This window comes from Lontra canadensis, unplaced genomic scaffold (assembly GCF_010015895.1).
Source record: "Lontra canadensis isolate GAN:19392208 unplaced genomic scaffold, GSC_riverotter_1.0 scaffold33, whole genome shotgun sequence".
NCBI classification, from domain to species: domain Eukaryota; kingdom Metazoa; phylum Chordata; class Mammalia; order Carnivora; family Mustelidae; genus Lontra; species Lontra canadensis.
Window position 1 is genome coordinate 4,948,647 of NW_022631027.1, and position 26,107 is coordinate 4,974,753.

At 33.6% G+C, this 26,107-nt stretch overlaps 1 protein-coding gene across 14 annotated transcripts in view; it reads right to left on the reverse strand.

The window, feature by feature from the left end:
* Nucleotides 1-3,019: 3,019 nt before the first annotated feature.
* The window catches only part of ZNF644 (zinc finger protein 644), a 104,323-nt gene continuing 81,235 nt past the window's right edge, over nucleotides 3,020-26,107 (reverse strand). For 6 of the 14 annotated variants that reach the window (XM_032867095.1, XM_032867096.1, XM_032867091.1 and 3 more), the window contains 5 exons: nucleotides 21,543-24,580; nucleotides 20,758-21,363; nucleotides 18,707-18,829; nucleotides 4,064-4,166; nucleotides 3,020-3,274 (listed from right to left, as the gene is read on the reverse strand). In XM_032867095.1, the coding sequence (XP_032722986.1) occupies nucleotides 3,082-3,274; nucleotides 4,064-4,166; nucleotides 18,707-18,829; nucleotides 20,758-21,363; nucleotides 21,543-24,580 (4,063 nt within the window). In that variant the 3' untranslated portion in view covers nucleotides 3,020-3,081. Of the gene's footprint in view, nucleotides 3,275-4,063; nucleotides 4,167-6,183; nucleotides 6,254-18,706; nucleotides 18,830-20,518; nucleotides 20,637-20,757; nucleotides 21,364-21,542; nucleotides 24,581-26,107 lie in introns of those variants that run through there. The other 8 variants (XM_032867102.1, XM_032867103.1, XM_032867105.1 and 5 more) reach the window with 4 other exon arrangements.

Genomic DNA, 26,107 nt, shown 5'->3' on the forward strand with positions numbered 1-26,107 from the left:
AATGTTAGAATTGAATCCAATTCCTGGATACCCAGATTGCACCTGGAGAATGAGAAAATTTGCTGTTGGTATTGGAAAAAGCTCCAGATCTAGTATTCAAAGCTTAGTCTATACATTGCACCACTCAAATTTAAAACTGGGAAAGCAGAATACATTATATTACATACAATCATAGGTACACTGAAATGATAAGACAAGAGAAAGAAATATAACAAGCTATTACAAGTAAATGTCTTTGAGTGATTATACCAAGGTAATGTCTCCATTTTTTACTTTTTCGTTTTCGTAATAGTTCCAAAATGAGCATATAATAAACTTTCTTAGGAAAAAAAAATCAAAGCTATCTTTAAGACTAATAGATTTTAACTATACAGTTCTTGAGTTTATATGCATGTCCATAAGAAAAATCTATTAAATTACTACTGAAAAACTATCATTTCCTTAACCAATAATTAAATGTGAACTCCAAAATAGAGATATTCGCTACACCAACATTCTAATATATTCTAAAGAAGCATAGTAGAAAATATTACTTTTAGAGAAGTTAACCTTTTTGTTTTGATGCTGTTAAATAAATCAATACTTTTAATCAGATTTTTTTAAAAAAGAAAAAACTCTAATACTGTAAAAGCTCAAATATTTTAGATAATGATAAAAAAAAGAATTAAAAGAAAATTAGGCAATAGTCAATACTGAATCATGCCATATTCTGATACCATGTAACTTGAGACAATATAATTTCTTTTCTAGTGCAAGCCAAACGAAAATAAGTCTTAATTCTCTAGTTGTCAACTAAAAGATAAACTTGGCTTCCAAAAGAATTTTTAAAAATTTGAAACCTAAATATCTTTACCATGAATAGTGTTTTTTACTTTACTTTACTTTCCAGGAATCCCTCTAGTTTACTGTTTTTAATCTTAAATTTTCCATTTAATTCTTCTCACATGTAGAAAAAGAAATGCTTATTTTAAATAGCTTAACAAAAAAATTTAATATAGATTTGCTTATAAAATCTGTGATCAAACTACCTATTCTATCTGTATTCTGACATCTTGATCGTTTGCTTAATAAAAGTCACAGAATTATAAAGATTAGAGCTGAAAGGGGTTATAGTGATTGCTAGTCTTTCCCTCCCCAAACTGTAATTTTTAAAAAATTTCTGAACTCTACTTGCTATGTAAGTAATTCTTCCAATTTAAAAAATATATTCATTTATAACTATGAATGAAACATGCTCCGTAGGAGACAACTAGTATATACAGACTTCGTATAATTTTAGTTGGAAGTAAAGAAATCTGAAATTTTAATTAGTTTCATATTTATAGAGAAATACAGTTGCATTAGGCATTTCAAAATATAAAAGTAACTTAGAAGTACTTTTCCCTTATCTAGTACCCCAGAGATCCGGAGACCCTTGGTTAATAAGAATGATCCATCTAATCCAACTTCTTAATTTCCTATATAAGGTATACAAATAAAGTAACCTGCTAAGTATAAGCAGTTTAAATAAAATAAAACACAACCTCAAGTGGACTATTTCCACCAGTGATAAAAATAAGAAATGCTTCACAATATAGACATTATAATTTTCTTTTAAGTCTTTTTTATTTAGAGATTTTTCTGGTAAGGAGATATACCATAGGAAAGCAATTTCACTGGCAGTGAGGTATGTATATACTCTACCAAAATACTCCTTATTTTAACTGTTTTTAACTTTATTTACATTTGAAGAAAATTATCAATGCATATCCTTATTTCAACTATAGTATTAGCCATACTACATGAAATAAAATGAAATGGTGCTTGCATACAAAAACTATTATTTGTAAAGGAATCTGACTGTAGATTAAAAGAAATATTTTGTTTTTGGAAAGAGTTTAAAAGAATCACAATTTATCATGACCAAGACATCTGCACCATATTTTCCATTCCTCACAGCACATTTATTTCAGTAATTCCGTTATGTCGATTCTTAGCATGAGCATAGTGTTACACGATTTTCGTACATATAATCACATCCAAAACAAGTTCTAAAATTTAAATTGTAAACATTCTCATCATACGTAGAAATATTTCAATTGGTGTATTAAGTTTTGCTAACTGATCAAATTTGGAATATAAATGAGAAAGCCTATTCTAAGTTGTGTAGTGAGCATTGTTTATTAATTACATTTCTACAATGTTAAATAAAGTAAGAGGCAAACCTGTCCTGTAAGCATGTCAAAGTTTAGGTAAAACATTAAAAAGAAACAAATCTGTTAACAAAAGGATGTCTTGCAATAAAGAACATTAGATTTTTTAAATCTATTATGATACAAAAATGTAAAGGGTAAATAGCATCTTTGTTGACAAAGTAGGAGGTAGCATGGATGCACCACTTTATTGTCTGAGAAATGCAACTGGAGTAAAGAATATTTCCTTACCACAAATAATTTCCAGGACTATGTACATATTTCTTTTAGAAATACTTGTTTAAACAAATCTCCCTCCACTTTTTAGTATAAAAAAAACCGTTCCATGTGATTTTAAAAAAACACTTACACATCTAGATAGAATAGTACTCTGCCCTATTTGAGTGAACAGTCTCAAACTATGAAGTACATGATATTTAATGCCCTAAGTTGAGTAAATTTAGTTTAGCGGTTCCTGGTATTATACAAAACACTAAATACATACAAACAAAATATAATATCTTATTTTTCAATGCAAGTCTTGTGGGGAATAAAGAGAACCTTGATTCCGGTAACACTGAAGAAAATGTAATTTTCCAATTAAGTCTGTCTATCCATGTGTAACAGTTTACTAATGACTGCTTACATGTACTGATCTTTCATTGAGTGAACACAGTTAACTGACAAAACTTAGTAAACCTTAAAAACACATCCTCCATCCTATATAAAATATATAGACTACTTACTGTTTGAAGTACTCAGTTTGCTCTGATGTCACTGTAATTCACTTTTCCCCATTTTCCTGCTTTAGTATTTATAAACGGATAATTTAACGTGGCTTTAAAAAAAAAGACAAAGAATTTCAAATTTACATCCAATTTAAATTTGCTATTTAAAAGGTTTCCTTGTTCTATGAAGCTGCTTCTGCCATTAGTAGAGAAAATGAAGTTTCTGTAATGGAGGCAGGCTTTTTAAGTAGTGACGTGACTTCCACCATGCCAGCTCCAGTCCGTGGAAGATTAGCGTTTACAATGTGTCGTTGTAAGTGCTTAATCCAGTCTTCCTGAACAGACAGTGGTCCACGAAAGACTAGGCCACAAAACCTATAGAAGAAGTTGATAACAGTTCTCTTAACATGACCAATTCCCTTTATTTAAAACCAATTCACATAAAATCCATATACATAAGAAGTAGGCTTCACTATATCTTGGAGATACTATCACAAACTGGACTACTTAACAAAAGTTCTTAAATACATATAAAGTCAAAATTATTTAATACAATATAAAACTGCCAATTCATGTGCTTAACAGCTATATTACCTGTAGTAATATTTGTAGAGGTAGAACCATTATTATTAAATTAAAATTAATTAAAAGGTCTTAATACCTATACAACTCAATACATTTAAAACAACTATAATACCAAAATGTACCATTCTTTTCAAATGACCCTTCCCCAACTCAGAATTCCTTAAACTGCATGAGGATGAGTAGAGAAGAAGGTGGGAATAAGTTTGTATAGCTACACTTAGAAGTATGAGTGGAGAGAAATGTATTCCCAAGAAATAGAAACGCAAGACAAATTAAAATTTTTTCAAACCAAACCAAAGTACATAAATGCAAAAGCAAAGCAAATAAATAAAACACCACAACAAAAAAGCTCCTTTCATAAATCACAGTATCATCAAAGTTCTGATATAATATAAAAAATTTATTCATCTGTTGTGAAATAGTGTATTATGAGCTAAGTAAGATTTTAAGCCTGTCTTCAAAACTTCATTTATAACTTGATAGCTGAGAATGCACCTTCTGCCACAAATTAAAAATCCCTAATATGTCTCAAAGCAAAATCTGAAGAAACAGAGCAGATACGGCAACATAAGCACATACCTGCATCGGAGAATGTAAACCTCGTCAGCACCATGAGGTAATGACAGCATCTTCTTCTTGCTTCCAGATCTTGACCTTGATTTCTTTTGCTTACAATCTAAGGCTAAAAAAGGGAAGAGAAAGACTTAGCATTTCATATATATTCTAAAATAGAAATACATACTTCTAGAGAGGTCAGACCATCTAAACCAAGTTAGAAAAAGTCTATATTCATTTGTATTCCCTGAAGCATGCACTAAACTTGCAGCTGGGTCTTTATTATTATCTGTATGCATTCGTCCTGCACTACTTTTCAAATAATGCTTTATCATATACCAAACTAGAACTGAGAGAATGTAACTAAACTCGAAATTACTAAATTGTCCAATTATCACAATGATAATCTTTCCTCTTATGATCGTAAGTATGTTATTTTCATATCTAATTACTCTTCCTTATTTCCAGGAAATTACAACCCTTTATTTAAGATCATTAAATTAAGTTTCCATCTGATTACTATTCCATTAAGTAGGTCTCATATGCTTTGAAAACTTAGTAAAGAATCATCAACATCATAAAAAGTCAATGAGAAATCAATTTTATAGCAAATACGTATCAAATAGCTCTTAAAATTATATGCTGGCCCAACATTTGGAAGGGCAAAAAAAGCTCAACTCTCATTTTTTTAAAACTCAACCTGTATTTCATGTACAGTAATGTTTTATTTTATTAAGAAATAAATGTAAATCCAGATTATCTCACATAAATTTACAAATGGACTGGAAACGTAATGCTAATTATTCTTTACATTTTTAAAATAATTTTACATTTTCTCCTACAACTTATTTTTAAAATGTGATTAAAGGAGGAAAAAGATTTTTATATTAAAAGTGGATCAAAACTTTGTGCTGTTCTTGAAATTTTTCTATTACTTGACTTCTCCTTCAATCACGTATTCTAAAAAATCTAATTTAATAAAGGGAAAAAAGGTATTTTTTTTATAAGTAGGAATGATAGGACATAACATTTTATTGGTCTTTGAATATAACTACACCATTCCTTCGGACAAAGGGATGACAATATTCCAGGGTGCTGCTGGTCAATTAGCAGGAAGAGAAGGTAAGAGTTTATCTCTAGGGATCTAAGGGGGAGGGAAACAAATGTAACAGAAAAGTTACACAAATGGCTTTTCTTCTGTTAACCTGTCACATGAAATCCCCTAAAATTCTAGGTAAGAGAGAATAGGAACTGGCTATTCAAGGATTCTATGAAATGAGTTGTTCCAAGTCCAGATTCCAAAAGAATAGATGCTACTATTACAAAACCAGTAAACACAGTTCCTTACAGTAGTCAAGTGGCAATGCTAACAGAAATGTCATATAGAAAATTAAAAACCATGAGAAGCCTAGATAAATCTCATTCAAGCCGCTGCTTTCTGTTTCTTGTCACCTGCCTCTTTAAAAGTAAAAATCCTGCTTGGGCCCAGAGTATTCCCTTGCTTATGCTCAGAAGAAGAATCTAGTAAGTAAAGAACTGCAGGAAATCAAGTTAAGAATGGCGAATTTAAAGCTAAACAACCAAAATCTGGAATAGAAAAATCTTACAAATTATTAATTATATCAATCAAGAGCCTGGCACATAGAAACTCAACAAATATTTCTGGTGTAAAAAACAAAGGAAAACCCAAATTTTTAACCTTTGACATTTAGACAGCATATGAATGGAAATTTGTTCTACCACTATGCAATACAGGTAGCATTCCTGCAAAACACCTATGGGTCATTTGTTTAAATGAGTATGTTGCTAACAGTCACATAGAAATTCTTCATTGATCAGTCTACAGATGTGGAAACTAAGTTCTTCACAACCAGTAGGAAGAGTGAGGTATCAAGTACTTTGTAATTAGTACCTTCTGTTTCCTAGTTGCACTGGTAAGCAATCTGAATTTAAGTGGATTTTAAAGCATAGAGCAATTCATACACTAGAAGTAAAGAGTTTAGGGAACTCAAAGGGTTAAGTGCTACTAGATGTCAGCTATTCTTTCCCTATCTAAAAGGTAAACCACACACACAATCCCTGTCTTTGTTATGTGGAACAGAGTAAGCATTTGGTTTATCATGAGATTATAGGGAGAATCTTACTTTGATGAGCTTGCTGGTTGTCAAAATTGCCACAGTGTATTCAAATTCCTTTTAAAATGTAAATAAATTACTGTAGGATACAAACAGAATGCATTATAACAATCCTTTAAAAATCTGTTCACAGAATGCTAATGTTAAATGTGTAAAGCAAATTGAGGGAAAAGGGCAGAGGGTGATGGGCAAGTAGGCAATAGAATGTTTTGTCAGTTATATTTAGATGCTATAATTTTTAAAAAATGGAAATGGACATTTGAGATATAGAAATGTTTTGACTTTAATACAGGAAAAAGAAATTTTCTGACTTTTGATGTTGTATGGGCTCTAGAAACCGAGGTTTTATGAATGATCAGATCTAAATTTTAAATGACAATGTCACAGGCTTTCATAGTAATTTAATTTTTGAAAGTATGACTTTGGAAAGTAGGAGAACTCTGCCAGCATATGATTGAGAATCTCCATTACCCAGGATTCCAAGTAAGTTTAGAGAACCACATGCATTGGGCATCCTTGGAAGTTTGTCCATAAAGTAAGGATATGAAAAACTTGGGACCTCGGGTAGTTACACCTAAATACCTTGGTGTCTTAATATCTCCATGATCATTTTTAAATTTCTTATCCCCTGAAACATCACTTATTTATTTTAGATGGTAAAACATGAATACATTTTACAAGAATAGTTTTTTCTAATACCAACATCCAAACTTCACCCCTGCATTACTGCCCAAACATTTTAGAAAAATCTGCAAAAAAATGAGTATTTAATATGTTAATATGCACACAAAGGGGACATCCATATAGTATTTTCTACATGAAAAAGATGATTTACACAAAATGTTCCACTAAATGAAAAAGATGATGCACAAACATATTATACAAATGTTCTCATTCAACAATTTTTATTGTATCTAAAGGGAAAAGCAGTTTTATTCTGGCCTGCACCAGGAGTCACTAGAACATTAAAAACAGAACACTAACCCATCCAGTTTTAGTATAATGGGGCTTATCAATATTTGTGATAAATAGCCAAAGGTTTAACAAAGTTGTTTATATTAATAATCTGCCAAATACATAACTTTATATAAAGTCTTTCTTTGTAACAGGATTTTATTTGTTAGTGTCAAAAAGTAAAAACACGCACACTTTTTTATCTCTTCCAAAATATTTTAAATCTACCAATGTTTCTATACTTAAAATTTACACAAAATACTAGACTGGTTTTAGAATCTTGATTTTCTTCTCCTGGAGTTTAACTGCATTTTAGAAAGGAACAAAATCATTCAAACCGTCCTAAGGCACCTATGGGGGGGGGGGGCTGAAAAGTGATCAATTTTAACTAGAAGACTGTTGAAAACATCTTTGCAGTTATCTGATTTATAAAGGATCTGATTTGCTACTGAGAGTATTTTACTTGTAAGGAGAATAAATTATCCTGTAAGGCTATATACAAAGTTTTAGAGTATACCTTTCCTTTCAGTAAAACAGCTGTTTGATCAAATAGGAATGAAAGAGAAATAGAGTAGACTTATGGATGCTCAAAAAGAACACCATACTGCTATGCTACAAAATACAACAACAGCAAAAGCAAGAACAACAACAACAAATGTGTCTAAAGCACTAAACCAAATCAGTTAAAAGCAAATCAATGAGTAACACAAGAGATACAAATTTGAGTTTGTTTTCTGAGCCTTATTTAGTTTTATACCTAGAAGAAAAAGAATTTACTTTGGGCTCCAACAATAAGTCCTTTTGACCTTTCCACCTTTCTTCCCATTACATACATCTGTTTGAATTTCATTTTCTTTTTAGTTCACTACACAAATGACCTCCAAATACGAGAATTTATTTCTTAGAAACATCTGAAGCTTCAGTGTGGTAAAGAAGCACATCATAACTAAGTTGACATTTACCTCCAAAATATTTTTATTTGCAGTCATCCTCTCCTACAATTGAAAGTCCCATCTCATTTGTTTTGTTCCTAGCTGGTTTTTGGCATCTCTGGAGTAAAGTGAAAATTAATACAATGGCTAGGTTATATACATCCAAAATAAGAGGTATGGTATAGCTCTACTAGAGGGTAGAAAAGGTCTTCTTCATCTAGTTGGCCTGTATAAGATGGTAGGCAGCAACAACAGCTAAGAACTCATTCAGGAAGACAGTAAGAATAAAAAGATGGAAGCATGTAAGACCTCATTCCACCACCATTAACACACTGGTAGTGGGGTAAGTTACGGCAATGCAAAAGTTGGGAGGAGAATGCATATGTCCCAAGGGGCACAGAAATTTGAGATGATAAATAAACTCAGTTCTAGTTGCTATAATTAATCCTTCAAAGTTCATAAGTCCCAATCATATAAAGAACTGTGCAAAGAGCATTTTCTTTCCCTCAGCCCCAACCAAAAGGGAACATCGCTTTTGGGGGGATGGGAGAAGAAACATGTTACCTTGTATAAAATAGGGATGGGGGAGAGAGGAAGCCAAATTCTTATTTCTTCAGTATACGCTCTTTTCTTTGCAAAAAGTGCCTATAAGACTTCATGGGTATATGACTTGTGCAGTCACATAGGATCCCATACTTGGTAAATACTGTTGTCGTATGCGGTCTTCAAATTCTTAATAGTTTTTTAACATGAGACGTTACATCTTCATTTTGCACTGGATCCTGCATATTACGTAGCGAGATCTGGTTCCTGAGTACCTGCCACTCTAAATGAGAAAGGCAGCCCCTCAGCTCCACCTCTTAATCTCTTGGCTCATTAAAAAAAATAGCTATTAAGAGAAAAATCATTAAATCCCAATCTCTATAGTCCATTAAAATGGAAAGGACTTTCCTACTCCCTATACCAATTTTTTGTTTCTAGGTATACTGCCATAATCAAAACAGTCATTATTCCCAAGATACATATAAAGCAGTTTAAGGGGTTTATTGTCATGGAAAGCAATGTTTCCCTTCTAATCAGAATTAAGCATATAGATAGATATACAATTAGCAACCTCAGAAGTATATTTCTACCATTATTTTCTCTTGACAGTTTCACTCCAAAATTGGATATTTTTTCCAGGATCCTACATGTTACTTTCATCAATTTTTAGAGTTTCCATTCTCAGTAACTAAAAGTATAACTAACCCAGAATCACAGAGCAATCATGGCAAAGTTAATTAGATCCTGCATGATTTAACATTCTACCTAGAAGAGGAAGGAATGCAAAATATGTGAAAAGCAGATTTCCTTTGCTTTAAGTATGAGGTTTATTACTTAAAGTATTAATCTAGAAGAGGCAGGTAGCTTGAGTTTGCCCTACATATTAAGGATTATATTAAGGGTAGGGAACAGCCTTCTATCCTTGGTTCAGAGAATGAGTTCAAGCAAATGAAGGTAGCCTTTATTTAAGCTTAGGTCTACTTGGGAGAAAAAAGGTACATTCAATTTGTAGAAGTCTCTGCTATTTCAAAGTAGGGGAGATATTTGTAAAAGAATATTCTGAGCAACAGTCCCTTAGGTGAAGGAAAAAGCTAAAAGTAAGTATACTTCAACACAGATTTTTATAAACAAAGAAACTGCAAGCAGACTAGTTTTTCCAGCTTGTCAAAAGCTAAAAGCTAACAATACCCTGGATATAAGTTGTTTACTGGTCAGTTAAGAGTTAATAAGGATAGCAAATTTATTATTTCTCTGTGGTAACAGGTTAGGAAAAAAACATTTAAAATTCCTTAAGTGGGTTGGACTTGCATGCTGTTTTACTAAAGCAAAATATGCACTTACCAATATCAACCACTCTTCCAAAACTAAGACACATCTAAAATTGGAATAAACATTAAAATATATAACTAATCTGTTATAAAACTTTTGTTTAGAATTATTTGTATATAATCACACTCCCTTGACCCCTAAAAGCCTCAGTATTTTCAAAATAAATCATTTTATATTTAGTAGGAGTAATTAAATACATGTTTCTGATTATAAAATTAGGTAATGAAACCACATTACTTTAATATTGCCATAAATTATCTTTACTATAAGCATGTCCAAGTTATACAGGGCGCACAATAATTATAACGGTATATCTAAAGGTCACAAATGCACAAATCCCAATAGATCTGATTTTTTTTTTAAAGTAATTTTGAAGTGTTTACACATTCCAGCCAAAACCCAAACTATAATCAAACATGGTGCTGACCAGGTACCTTCTGCTTTGAGTTAACTTCCAGCTAAGGCCACGATTAAATATATATTCTAAACATTGCACAGCAAAAATTAAACTTATTCCTCAAAGTCCAGACACAACAAAGAAAGAGTGAATACTATTTTTCCACTTCTCAGATACATGAGGGAACAATAGCCTCCATCAAGTCATCCTCTTGCCCTTACCTCCAAAAGAAAGTCTGTGTATTGTTTTATTATTTCCATAAATCATTTAATGGCCAGAACATGCCTTGTTACTTGTAAGGTATAATTATATCTTAATCCAGATTATAAATAGCATTAGAAAATTCATGTTAGAAATCATAGCAAACAGAAAACATTACAACAAAGGATATAAAGGTATTAGACATGTTAAAAAATCCAAATATATAAAAATCTAGGTTAATACAATTGTTAAAAAAAATCAAACACGATATAAAAAGCAAAACTCAGAAATTGTAACAGAATGAACAAGAATGGTAGGGGACTAGTTAAGATTTTTATGAAAAACAAGTGGTTAGTAAAAAAAGATTATCAACCAAATAGAGTTCTCAAATTTTATAACTAATGACATCAAAAGCAGGCATCATAAAATGTAAATATTTGGGGCTACAATGGTACAAAACTCTTCAGGGTTCCACTCTCCTATACACAAATTTACTGACTGAATAAGTGTGGTTATTTGCTTTGTTACAGTGAATAGCTAGATGATAACATATTGCTGGATAAGTAATGAAGTCTATCTACCTTTTGCTTAGAAACACCATGGTAGCAGATTCAGACTATACTGACTGGTATAACCACCCTCCTGGTAACATGATTTAAAATCTGAGTCATCTCTATCTCTGTCCTCTTACTCTTCCATCTCTAACCAATCTGCCAAATTCTTATCTTACTTCCATAATATTACCTTTCCTTTACATTCATAGTCATTGTCCTGGTTCAGGACTCCTAAAATGACCTCACCTACAATTTCTCCACCTCCCCAGCAAATCCTTTAACTTTTCTCAAATTCTTAAAAACAAAAACAAACAAAAAATCCTCCAAACCCCCACAAAACTTCACTTTTTCCTTACTACAAAGTTAATTCCATCACCAGAGATTAGCATTCCATATCCTTTATCCGTCCATCTCTACTTCCTACTTCCTCATATTTTCAATAAACTTCCCACTGTCCCAAGTTGCTCCCTCCAGTAGGTAAGCTTCTTCCCTACCCCATCCCTATCTCCATTTCAATTAGCTATCCTCAGGGTCCAAATCAAAAGTTACTTCCAAAAGCCTTGCTGGGTCCTGGTCCAGCTGAAAAAGTACCTTCCCCCCTCCTCTGAACTTCCACAGTATATCATGAGGAGAGGTGTACCTCTCCAATGGCCCTTAAAATTTGTCCTGTATTACAGTTATGTGTAATGTGCTTCTACTATAAGATCCAATTTATCTCTGTAGTACTTACTAGCACAATGCATAAACCAAGCAAGAACTGAAAAAATTGCTTGTTGAATTAGTGAATAAATCAGACAATCAATTTTTAGTATTGTGGGCAAACAGCCCATTTCTTGCTGGAATTATAAAACATTAAGGGTGACTCTTATTTACCAAATGATTAAATTATAGTCAGTCTACAGTTTCACAAGGCAGAAATAACATTTTAGAAACATCATCAAAATGGTTAGGATAAAATTAAGTGTGAAACTAGTCTTTGAATACCTGGAAAATTTATTCTACTTGAACAATTTAATGTGCTAATGTTGAATGATGGTACGTTATTGTGCAAATATATAGAGACATACACTTTTAATGAGGAACAGTACTACAGAGTAAGTTAGAGCCAAGAAAATATAGAAACCTATCTTCCACTTTATCAGGGATAACTTTAAAATAAAGTTTGACCACATTATTCCCCTATTTTAAAAAATCCTTCCATGATTTCCTAAAATTTTTAGCAAGGATTCAAAGCGTCAACTCTTTCTTTCATTACTGTGTTCCCAAATACCTGTAATTCAATCTTCCAGTACCTTCTGAACTCAAAATTTCATCCCTTTGTGTCTCAACTATGTCCTTCGCTCTACCTAGAATGTTCTATTTCATCTCTTCCTCCTAAAACTACTCATCCATCAAGTCTAGGGTCTAGTTGAAACCTTATCAACTTTTCCATGTTAGTGCAGTTGTACTTATCCCCCAGGATCATGAGTATGTTTATGCAGCTCAAGTAAAGGGTCTTACCGCCTCAGAGCTAGCACTGTCCTGGTATACGATATAGTAACTAAAATTTTGTTTAAAGAATGAAAATTTTCTGACTACCAGTTTTAATCTCTCACTTTAAACATACTGACAAGAAATATAGCAACATGAACTACTCTTACTTTTCCTTTTTCCTTCTTTTTGAGGCTCTATTTAAAAATGAGACAAATTGTGAGAACAGCAGGAAAAAAGAACCCAACTTAATTCCCAGCTCCCCTCAAAAAGCCCAAAGTAAAATAAACACCTTTATCTCCTACAGCACATATACTTTACTTCCATTCACTTGTATATTACCTTGCATAGCTCTAATTTTGATAGTTTTATACGTGTTGCCAATAATGCTCTCCTAAGTTCTCTGATAACAGGGACAGGTTTTCATACTTCTCCTGTATCCTCCATATAGCCTAGTCTAGAGTAATTACAAAGGTATCTCTTTTAACTAAAAGCTAGTTTGCTCCTTTAAAGTTTGATCATAAGATAAAAAATGTTCTGTTTCTACTACCTTTTCAGGCGGAATGAATCACTACAAAAACATGCAATTTCCTCAAGATGCAATATAATAATTTTTAAAAAACTGCAGAGACACTCACAAAAAGACAAATACTTTAATGCTATCTTGAGCTTTCACAATACTATTTTTTTCTTTCCACCACAGGAGAAAAGTGTTCCTATAGCACTTTCCACAATAGAAGAATTACTTTCTGGTGGCTTATCCACGCACTCAGCACCTGGCACTGTGTTACACATTCATTAGCACTGCTTGTTGTAGGCCTCTATGGTCAATTATATTAAAGCTGAAAATAGTCAAAAGACCCTATTAAGTAACACACAATCTACTAATCCACTTAAAAGTGGATGGTATGAAAAATAAAACACTGACTTTACTAAAAAAAGAATGCGGATATATTGCACTGGTGGTATTGACCGAAAGACTTTCTAGTATCAATTTTTAAGTTCTCTTTTTCTCATTGGAAGTTGTTTATTAATTATGATGGTGGTGAGTCTATTGGTGTAGAATAGCAATAATCCTGCATTACTTCTAAAATGTCATGGAAGTATTCTGAAGGTAATGAAATGAAGCCCTTCCCCCAAATATATTTACATATAAAAATGTTTTCAGGGGCACCTAGGTGGCTGAGTCAGTTAAGTATTCAACTCTTGGTTTTGGCTCTGGTCACGATCTCAGGGTTGTGGGATCAATCCCTGTGTTGGGCTCTGCGCTGGACATGTGCAACCTACTTGGCCTTCTCTCTTTCCCTTTTCCTCTGCCCCACCCCTTCTTAAAAAGAAAAAAAAAATTTTTTTTCTTGCATTAATTTTAAGTAACTAGAAATCTCCAATTTACTTTAAATATTGGAGGCCAGCATTTTATTTTAAAAATATGATCTACAGATAAACATTTGAATACAAAGAGTAAAGAAAAATTACTGTTGCCATAGAAGTAGTATTGTGATTTCTTAAATGTTACTATTGTTGATTTTGGTCAGTACTAGTCCCTAAGAGAAAAAGTTACTTAAGGGGAGTGTTTTCAACCTGTGGGTATTAACTTCTTAGTAGGTACTAAATCAATTTACTGGGTCATGACTAGCATTATTTTTAATGAAATAGAATAAAATAGAAATATTAGAGTATATCACATTCAATTCAGGTGAATAATGAGTGAACAAATGAGTATGTGTATTAATATGGGTTTGTATACAGGGTCAAGATGTAAAATGGAACTCCAATAAAAGTGCTGAACACCACTGTTACTCTTTCTTCTTTCCAAGAGATAACATGGCTCTGTACCACAGGAAAGCATAGTGCAAACATGCATTTACCTTACTGATACATTTCCTTTCACAACAACCTACTCAGACTTTAATTATTTCCTTCTCTTTACTTATTAGAATTCACTCTTACTTTGATCTCAAAATATTTTTCTTTTCTGGTTCTTTTTAATGGCATTGATAGAATATACTCTGCCTTAAAAAATTTTAAATATTTTAGAAACTTTAATAACAAAAGTGATCATATAATTTATTGTCCAATCTGGGACACTTATGAAAAGAGGTACTTTTCTATTACTTGGTTGGGACAACAGAGCTAACCCAGTGTGTACAGTCACTCTATTAATAACTTAGTAATGCTGTGTTTTTAATACTGCCAGTATAAAAAGGATATCATTTAATTTAAATATTAAACACAAAAAAGTCAATAGTAAAATTAAAAGTCTAAAAGCATTTAATATGAACTACATAAGATTTCTGATTCTTAATGAAAATTATGTAATGTTCTTATTACATTGTAGAAAGAATTAACCAGAAAAAATTTACATGAGCAGTTTAATCTAAAGAGAACAAAACCTGAAAAAGAATTTTATTAAGAGTGTAGTCTATCTTAACTGTAATAAATTCCTATTTAGAAGTATGCCTTGAATTTACAATAAAGTAAACCCTTTGGCACTATTCTCTTTAGACAAAAATCCATTTTAAAAAAAGTTTAAAAAAATGCTTCATAAATGATTATCCACAATTGCATGGAAATTATTATATAAATTATTTGAACCTGCTCTATGGATTATAAATTGGATCAGTTCTGGGCAAAATGAAGTCTATTCTTTTTTGACAGTTTAACTCTGTCCCAAGTATGGCTATCCTTCCATGTCTTCAATTCTAAGCTTTCTTACTTTATTACTCATCATGTCCTTTTACTAAAATTATGAAGCATATTATATTTTAATTTATATTTGTGACCATATAAATTAGTTTTGATGTTACACAGTTCCAGCATTTTAACTATTTTCTAACTCATATTAAAAAAAAAAAAAAAAGATTTCTTAGGGTTCCTGATACCTAGTTCTGTGTCCTTTCTACTACATTCTACTTCATTTTTCTTTTGTCATCTCCTCTTTCTCAGCTTTCCACCAGAGGAAGAAGGGTCTAGAGATGATAACCTTCAAGAGATACAAAACTTGTGTACAGAAAACTTTTTATCTATGGCTGAATAAGTACATGTTTCTGGGATGGGGCCCACAGCTTTCATAATTCTCAAAGAGGTCAATGATCCAAAAAAGATTGAGAACTATCACATCAGAATTATGTGATTCCTCAAACAAATAGCTATTTGGGGAAGCAGAGGAGCATCCTTTTTGGTCTATTCAGGCTAGCTAGAATATTTACCTCCCCCAACAGACTGCTAGTTCCCATAGAAGAGGTGGCTTGGGGATTTGTTCTATCCTAGGTAACCATGCAGACCAAAGACCGAAGACCGCAGACCATAGACCTCAGACTGCAGACTGCTAGCATTTACTCTAGGGATACCTAAGCTTTTTCTTCAAGAGGAGGCCACATCCACATGAATGAAGACTACTTGAATTAAGTACCAGACATTCTTATGGAGGCTTTAGTCCTACATATTTTCTTACATTGTTTCAGCTTTATAATCTACTTGGATTAAGGTAAGGTTTTTTAAACACAATTTTGTATTTCTTTCATCAAAACATCATCAACATATTCTTGAAAAATAATGCTTGCTATTCATATGAATTGATGAATCTCTTATAACAATCCAGTGGAACTCTCCAGAAACTAAAGGTTGGGACCACTAACTTATACCATGAAACTGATATGGGGAAAGAAAATAGGCAGGTGGAATTTATAAATATAAAATACAATGTTCCCACTTGGAAAATGAAAAATGTCACTAAAGCTGATAAAAAAAACTTCTTAGTAGGCATAAGTAAGTAGCAAATACATATTCCATGTAGCTCTACTGGTCAAGAAGCTTTCAAAAAATCAGGGGGAAAGTATCAGAATTTCTTAAAAAAAAAAAAAAGGGTGCATGCATTTTAAAATTTTTCTTAAAAGTAGGTGTGGGCTGTAAAAAATGCCATCCTAGACTTTCTTCAGGTTTTCATTTCCTTTCTCTTTGCCTTAGGACTGCCAAACACACAATTTATATTTTCTAATACTTCTGACATTTTGGTTAGTATTAAAGTTCTTTAAAAAGTAATATCCTCGGGGCGCCTGGGTGGCTCAGTGGGTTAAAGCCTCTGCCTTTGGCTCAGGTCATGATCTCAGGGTCCTGGGGTTGAGCCCTGCATCGGGCTCTCTGCTCAGCGGGGAGCCTGCTTCTCCCTCTCTGACTGCCTCTCTGCCTACTTGTGATCTCTGTCTGTCGAATAAATAAATAAAATCTTAAAAAAAAAAGTAACATCCTCTTTTTTTCCTTGATGCCCAAAGAAACATATCCCCATTCATCCTATATTACTTTTTTTCTTTAATGACATTTTTTAGATAATAAAGTATTTTTGATAATGCACCCTTGGTCAGTGAAGGGTTATGCTCAGTTATTTATAAATAATTAAACCTACATTTCGAAAGATTTTCAGATGAGGTAAAGCCATTTTTTAATGGCATACAAAATCTGTACTGGAGAGATGTACCTCATTGAGTATTTGCCATTATCTGTCTGAATAGTCAGACTGAAACATTTCTCTAAAGTCCTCTAAAATCTACTCCAGGCCTGTTTCTTGGGTCCCTGTTCTTTCTAAGACTCTTATTTATTCAGTCTTCAGCAGAATGCTCCCCACCTTAAAGTGAACTTCATTTTAGGATTTCCAATTACTTATGTTCTATACGTTGCAGACAATAGTGATTACAAACAGAGGTCTAGGATAAGACAGCCTCGATTTTTCAACTTTGTTATTAATAACTACATAAGTTTGGGTAACTTGCTTAAGTTCTCTAAGCCCCAGTATCCTATAAAATTATTGTACCTACAACTCATACGGTGGTTGTGAAGCTATATATTATGCATGAAAATTGCACAGCACAGTGCCTGACACATAGTAAATGTTCGATAAATGTTAGTGATTATGATAACAATGATGAATTTCTGTTTCCACAGTCTTTTATTTTTACTGCCTCCCTGCTTCTAATGTCAGCAATCACCTTCCAAGGCTGATGAAGGTAGGAATAATCTCACAAAAACTAAAATTTCACAGTAAGAGGTTATAATCCAGTAAAGTAAAACTCACTCTATCCTTTTTAATACAGTCAGCGGTCATCCCTGGTCATTTGTATATCAAGTCAAAGGATAAAGCAAAGAAGCAGAAGAAAGAAAGACATTAGTATGAATACAAGTGTTTCTTTGGTAGCAAGAACATATTGGATGTAAGCCATAGAAAGACATGAGGAAGAACGAAAAAGGTTGGGAAAACAACAGCTAGAAGAAAGCAGAAGGCAGTGATCTCAAAGAGCAAGAGAAATAAAGAGATTGGAAGGAGAATTTTAGTCAAAAGGATTTATGTGGATATATTTAGGAAACAGGGTATATTTTAAGACGTGAGCAAAATGGGATTTGCTAAAGCAGGGTAGCTTGAAAGGCTACAAATGAAAAGAGCAAGGCATTTTGTAGGGTAAGAAGCAGTATTACATGTGAGTAATTTAATAAAATTCTTCACAGGCTAGCAATATGAAGAGGTTATCTGCAAGGTTGGGCTAACCAACCAAAAATAACACAGAAATGTGCATGTTAACATTTATGTGCTTGGCTATATTTATTAATCCTAAACATAGTTTAGGAGCACTAAAAGAAAAATCTATTCAGTTGTCAACATGGACCATTATTAAGGCTTGTCTCTTTAAAGACCTGATCTATAAACTAATGAAAATTCCTTAAGTTTTGCTTAGTTTTCTAATTAACCTACATATTTGAAATTTCACAATAATTTCCTTTCCTAATAACGCATTTCCTCAAGCTAGAACTACAATCTATTTTACCAAAGAGAGGTGCCTTACTGGAATCCACTAATAAAAATAAATTTAAAAAATCAAAAATTGTATAATTTAAAAATCAATGGGAGTTCTGTAGACTCAAAAGTTCCACACCTCTGTTGGTTTTCTTTTCCCCTAAATCAAGTCGATAAGAGCCAAATGAAAAAGAATAACTTCCTTAAAATTATATCTAACAGTTTACAAGTTGCTGAAATTTAATGTATATTCAGTCTCAACTGTGCTTACCAAAGAAAGCTATAAATATCATCTGAACTAGCACCAGTCTGGTGAGAAAAAAAGTGTACTGTACCAAGCAGACTTGCTGTGTTATCTGTTCAAACATACCTGTACCAGTCAAAAGTCCAGCACTCTTCTTTCGTGCATAAGCGCGTAAGTGGTTGGACAGGCTAACAGCACTTGTAAACGTCGTATTGCAATGCACACATGTTCTAAGCTTCACAGGCATACCTATCATTCAAAAGAAAACTATAATCCAGTTCTCACTTCAAAAAGTGAAATTTTCTTAGCTAAAAGCGTGAAGAAAAGTACCACAGTAAGGATGGTTTTAAAAAACGTTCATTGAATTAGCTTAACTTAAAATAAGGAGGGGGAATTAAGTTAATTAACTATGATTAGTTTGTTGTTAGTATTTAGAGCCAACCCATGCTCTTTGGAAATGTGGAAGAGGAGTGCCATGAACCTCTGAGCTCCTCTGGATTTAACACTTCTTATCACTTTCTTGCAGATTTCTGTGTTACGCAGATCATTTCCTAAACCTAAAATACAATCCTGTGATTTGAAGAGCACAGTTCAGTTGAGAAGTTTCAAAGCTTACAACATTACCAATAAAAAGAATTAAAAAGTCTAGTTGACAAAGTGGTAATTAAAGTGTTTTACCCACAAAACCGTAAAAGGCTCAATACTAAATTAGGCTTTCTGATGAAGGCTGGGAGAAAAGGTGGTAAAACACACCATTGAGCAGCTGTTAGACACAACATTTTATTCAGGGCATTTTATGTTCATTACTCTGAATGCGCAATCAATAATGAAAGTTAATGATTTGAAGTTTTTTGCTAAAATCTTTGTGCTAAATAAATGATCAACAAGCTAACATCTTAGTCATCACCGGAAAGAAAACATGTTGAAACAATAAGAAACTCCTAACTTCAAAGACAATCCTCACTCCCCCAACACCTTTCAGTTGGTTTCTTCAACAGTAACTATGATAATCAGCCACAAATACACTTTCCATCTCTCAAGTGTACCACACGTTAGTCAACACAGCTAACACACCTTCCTTACATTTTCTCCTTCTCAAAAAGGTGGAAGATTTGACTTTGAAAGACTCACTTCATACAAAAGAAAGAACCCTATTAACCACAAACCCATACAAGATAGTTTTGCAGACCACTTATAACACAAGGTAATCTTTCCTTAAATCAAAACTGCATACAAATATCTGGGCTACCCCAATGTCTGCCAGAGCAAGCAAATCAACATTACCATAATTATATTCATTATTAATCCATTGACCAGTTACTTTTACCTTAGACACATTCAACTCAGGGCTAAGTTATAAGACCATCTAAGTTCGTTTTCAACATTTTTAACCTCCAAAAGAAACCTACAAAGACACTTAAAATTTTTCTAGTCTAAAAGTATAAGCCAGACTTAGCAAGAACACATACAGTTTTCTATTTTACCTGCTACATCACTTGCTGGCACACACAAACTATTCTTTTGAAAAGGAAAAACTATTGGTGCACAAGCACTAACCTAAACCATCTGTTCTGTTCCTTTAGACCACCACTGTAAAATCTAAAACCCCAAACAAATGCTTTATACTCACAACAGTTCTCCAAAACCAAACTATCCCACAATATAATGAGGAACTGGAGAGGGAGATGTTTCTTCGGGTTAATCACAACACACAACAGACACCAATCCATTCAGTTTAACGAGTCTATTTTTTGTTTGTTTATTTGTTTGAGCAGAAGGAAAACCAACAGCTTTTACAACACATTATCACCTTGGAGCACTGGCATATATAGGACAGGTATGCCATTTCAGTAACGCTACGCTTTTTGAACAACGTCGGCCTCCCATCCATAGGACCATCCCCCAGCCACAGCAAATTTTATTTTTACAGATCAGCTTTTTGTTTGTTTTTGTTCTCACCTTACATTCTGACCAAGAAATGAGGCACAGAGAATTCCGTGCTGATGAACATCAACTGATGACTTACATAGAAATGACAGTATAACCAATCTCTGTTCTGCAAAAAAAGCAGCTTAAGTAAAAGGATCCTAAGAAAGTATTTTCTACAAATATTCCATACAAGTAAGCATAATAAATTGTGTTTAAATTCTATACGACAGTCATAGGCATCCTCTTACCTGAGTGCATAGTCAAATCCATCCTTTGTGGCTGATACATCAACGGACTGTCTTCACTTAATGGAAGAACACACTTCTGAACAAATCTCTTCCTTGCAGTTTGATTATGAATTTTTTGAGGAGACATAGCAGAATTCCTTTCTTCTCCCATCCTTTTATTTTTAAGCAGTTCTATCAGTGTAAGAGACTGATTCTTTTTTCCACTGGGTAGTTCTGGTTTTGTTTCATCGTATTCATTTAAGAAACTCAGCCCTTCTTCTTCTGATGCAGACACTGATAAAGCTTCAGTCTTTAGGCCATTACGGTATGCTTCAAGAGGTATAACATTTTGAGATAGAAAGTCATCACTTGATGCAAGTTTTTGAGCTACAAATGGTCTGGGAATAATACGACGACTGTTCAATGCTTTCAAGATCTTTTCATATTTTTCTTCATTTTGCATCATCTCATTCAGAACACAGATTGGAGATTTGTGAGCATCCCATTTGGTCTTTCCAAGTCTTTTCAGATGGCCTCTAACATGATTCGATAATCCAATTTTAGTATCAAACCAACCACCACAGAGCTGACAAGTGTGTTCAGAAGTGGTTTCAGACTTCTCTATAGCTAAAAAAAATTTTTTAAGAGTAACATCAGAATCTTTTATAAAGTGATCATTGTAAAGCCAATTAATTCTGAAATACAAAATTAGATGATTCTAAAAAGACCAAATTTGAGCAAAACCTTCGAATCCTTTGAACTTGAATACAGACATATTAACCCATATTATCCGCATGGAAACTTACCTTTTCTAACTCGCTTAACAGGTGTCCCTGTGCCAGTTCTTTTGAAATGTTGCATTTTGTCACTTGTGGCTATTTGTTCTGGTGATACAACATGTCGGGCTTCATAGCTTAGTCCAGCTCTGTGAAGATGTCCTCGGACATGATTTGACAATCCAACACCTGTTTCAAATGTTGCTGGGCAGTAAGGACATGATTTCTTCTCAAGAGACAAATCAGTCCAGTGAAAAACAGAACTATGCTTTGACAATGAAGTTTCCGCATTTTCTAAATGCTGAGGATCATGTATGTCATGCAAAAAGTTATTAGTTCCAGCATCTTCATAATATTCAAAATAAAAGCCATCATTTTGATCATAACTAAGGGTAGCATTTTCTCCGGGCTCTTGACCTTCCACCTTGCTTTTAAACAGCGGGAATAAGTTTACATGTTCTTGATTAATATCATTATAGGTTTCATCTTCTATAGCCTGTGTAGTGTAGTCACCTAGCTCAACATTATCCCAGGAACTTTCATCTTCTGTTTCATAGCTATCTTTCTTTTCAGCGGAATTAAGTTTTTGCAGAACAACAACAGTCATTTTATGCAAGAAATCTGGATAGCTATCCAAGTCTTCTCCTCCAACAGAACTTTCCTTCTTAGACTCCTTAACTACTCTCTTTACAGCTACACGCCTGTGTTCTTTGAAGCTTTCCGGCCTTTTGGTGTCAGAGTTTTGAGGGTCTGAAATGAAACTATTGTTGTGAGAATTACCTGATGACGAGAACAGATGTAAAGAATTTAATGAACTGGGCTCTTCTTTTTTGAAATGTAGAGGATATGATTCACCTGATTTTTTGATCATCCTGTAGTTTTCATATTTGTGTCTATATAAATAGTTGCTGTTTGCCTTGGCATTAGATTTTTCTTTTGCTGCTTGATGGAAATACTTCGGTTTTTGGTCAGTGCTGCTTTTAATCATAACAGTCTTGTGAGAATTGTTTTGATTGCACATGTTTACACCTGACTGGGCAATGCTTTTCCGAGCTTTTTGTATTCTGTGTGGTCTCTTATGGAATTTGGAAAAATTACTTGATTGTGAGGATGATCCAAATGTTCGCTTTACATCTTGTTTTAAAGCAGAGTTCTTTGGAAATGTCGTTGACTGTTGTTTAATTAATGGTTTAGTGCTATCAATATCGATAGGTTCTTCGAGAACGTCACTTTTTCTTTTATCAAGTCCAAGAGGACTACCAAATGAATCAATGCATGATGATGAATGCAAGTATTCCACGTGTTTTTTTAAAATACTTCTAGCTGAAGTAGTAAAAGGACACATCTTACATATGTAGGTGGCTGATTTTTTGGATGATCCTATAATAGAATCTTTCATGAAAGTCTTTTTTTGCGTTTTTCTCTGGGCTACATCAGAACTGACGATAGGGCATTTTACCACTGCTCCATGGGCAATGCCTCGATGGCATTCTAATTCATTTTCTGTCACTGCCATGAAGTTACACTCTTCACAACAGTAGTACCTTTTATCTTTTTCATGGGTTTTAGCATGCTGCACAAATGTCTTAGGGCAATTGGTACCAAACACACACTGTGGGCACTGTAATCGTGCACTTCTTCCTTCATCCTGAAGTTCTTTCAATTCACGAATTTCCTCCATCAACTTCTGTCTTCTTTCTTGGTGAATAATCATATGCTTTAGAAGTGAGTTACGATCTCGGAATGTCCGTCCACATTCTCTACAAGCATATGGCCTTGGGACATTAAGATGGCGAAAGTGGCTATTCCCATCTAAATGATACATCATATGCCTGTGGAGGTGCTTTTTCTCCCTAAAATTCACATTGCACTTTGTACAGGGGTAGAACGATGGCTCTTCAGTGCTGAAAGTAGCAGGTGACTCGGAATCACTTTCTTCACATTTCTTTTTTAAGGTATTTGAAAGAAAAGTGCTACTATGAACAGGTGAACTGTCTTCTCCACACTTATCTGGGTTATAAATTAGATGCTGAAAAGCATCCACAGATTCCAAGTCTTCATCAGTTGATTCAGGCTTCACTTTTGATAATGCATATTTCTGTGAGTCTATTGCTTGTAGTTCTTCATTCTGTTCCAGAAAGTCTACCTCTAGCATTTTTGACTTATTGGGTATACAATTAGAATCACTAAAACAATCCTCAGTATAACGAGTAATCTTGCTTACATCCATTTTTCGCTTTCTCTTTTTCTCTAGACCTACTTTAGAGTGAACTGGAGCTTTATCCACTGTGTCTTCATTAGTCATAAGAAACTGAATGAACTCTTTTTGGGGATCCCAGTTTGTGTCATTTTCTGACCTAAATTCATCTGTACCTGAGGAAATTCCTGTCAATGTATCGACACAATCATCTTTTACCAATAAATCGTCACTATCCTCACCCACCTCTACTTGACTTATTAAAGTGCTCTCTGACTTTATACTACTCCCTACTGAATTCTGAATGTCACAACCAATGGAAGCAGAGGTAGGTAGTTTTTTAATGGAATGGGTTGGATTTTTAGCATGTGCTACATCTGATAACAAAAATAAAACTTGGTGTTGACTTGCTTTCTGTGGTGTAGATAGTTGAAGATCAGGTGCCACCTTCAAAGTTGAACAAGATTCTGTTGTTGGCTGATCCACAGGTTGTCCAGTGGTTAATGAAACGCTGCCTTTATTCATATTGGAAGTCTTAGCTAAGGAGGAGTGTAAAACTGGTCCATTAACAGCAGCTCCTTTAGGCAAGATAAAGTTTTCACTAGGAACAGTAGGAGCACCAGCATGTATAAACAGAGTAGACTGGCCTCCACTTAAGGCTTTTTCAGATTTGTCCTTTGACAGTTCTTCAGGCAGAGTGAGCGTATTATTTATCTGAAATGATGTTTGACAATCTTTTGGTTTATGAACTCCACTCTCTTTGTCTGAGATAAAACTGTTGTTATCTAGGAGTTCTTCTTTAGCACCAGTAATATCGGTGTTTATCTTCACATCATCCATATTGTTGGCAAGCCCATTTAACACATTTAGTCTAGAAAATGGAAGAAAAAAAATTTAGATTTGCATGAAAGAAAAAATTCTATTAGAATGTACGGAGAGTTCAAAGCACACATTTTTATTAGTGTAACTCCACTGTTTATAACAAGATCCTAATAATTTTCTAAGAATGAAGAAACACTTTAAGGAATGTGAAAGACTTTAAAAGTATCTCAAAGGTTAATTTTTTTCTTGTGCTAAGCAACAACCACCCCATATTGCATATCTACAAAATGTCTAGGGAACAGCAACATTAGAATTGGCCACATTATACTGTAATTGCCTGTCTCCTTGGAAGAATGTAAGCTCTTCGAGGGCAGGTACTATACACAGTCACTCTCATATCTCTAAAATCTAGCGCAGTGCTTGGCACAGGTGCTTAGGCAGTATTTGGTGAATAAAGTACTACCATGTTGAATGAATAAAAACACAACTGCAAGATCAAAGCCAAAGTATGCAAGAGGAAAAACAGTTTTCTTCCTATGAAATGTAGACACCCCATTCAAATAACACAAATTCCATCATAGTTCTGACTTCTTGACCCAGCAATGACAGCAAGGCCTTCAAAATGTCCAATAATCCTCAAGTACAATATAAAGAACCTGCTGCTTGGCAACCCTAGGTATGAACTATCTGAAGTGCTGGATAAAACTCTGTACTTCTTTTCCTTTTGTACAGGTAGCAAGTACAGTTTATTCATTCTCCAAGTATTTACTGAGCCCTTACCATGTGCCAGGCACTGCTTTATTATTGGGAATACCAGCAGTAAACAAAACAGACGAGGTTCCTGCTCTCTGATAAAGAATAGTCTCCCATTTTTCCCCCCACAGTATTTTTAATTTGTATAACAAATAACACTATTTTAAGACACGAGGAACTTAATTGATATTTAGAAATTAAAATATTTTCAATACAGTTCATTATTTCTAATATCTTTCATGGTACTAAATATATGCTCTGTAAAATATTAAGTCTAGTTAAAGAATAAAAATATTATTTCTAATTACTTTCTTATTTCACAATTTAGAATAAGCTCTTCTAAGTATGAGCTTACTCTTTCCACAAGATGTGTTCTTCATTACAACAAATATTACAAACAAATACAACAAATATCTGTCTTTGGCATTATTATTTATACCAACAATTTTTCTGCCCCTCCTAGGCCTCAGAATTCTGTTTTGAGATTGGCAAACTTCCACAGTAATAAAAATAGACGTCCAATAAGATCATATTCAATGACATCACCCCAAAATGGTGCTAATGCAGCACCCAGCAGGAGTCTCTACATCACATACACAGAAGTTAAAAATGGGCAGCACATAAACATGTGTTAGGGAAGAGTGTGCAAATGTCAATGAAAAGCAAAGCAAACCTTGACGCTATAACTATTACCCATTCCTGACATTTCTCATGAAATTACATAGAAAAAGTAAAACGTTCAAAAAGGAATGATCTCACAAATCTGAAGTGGACAACAGAATTTTTAAAAAACTAGCCTGCAAGACACTTACTTTGTATTCCT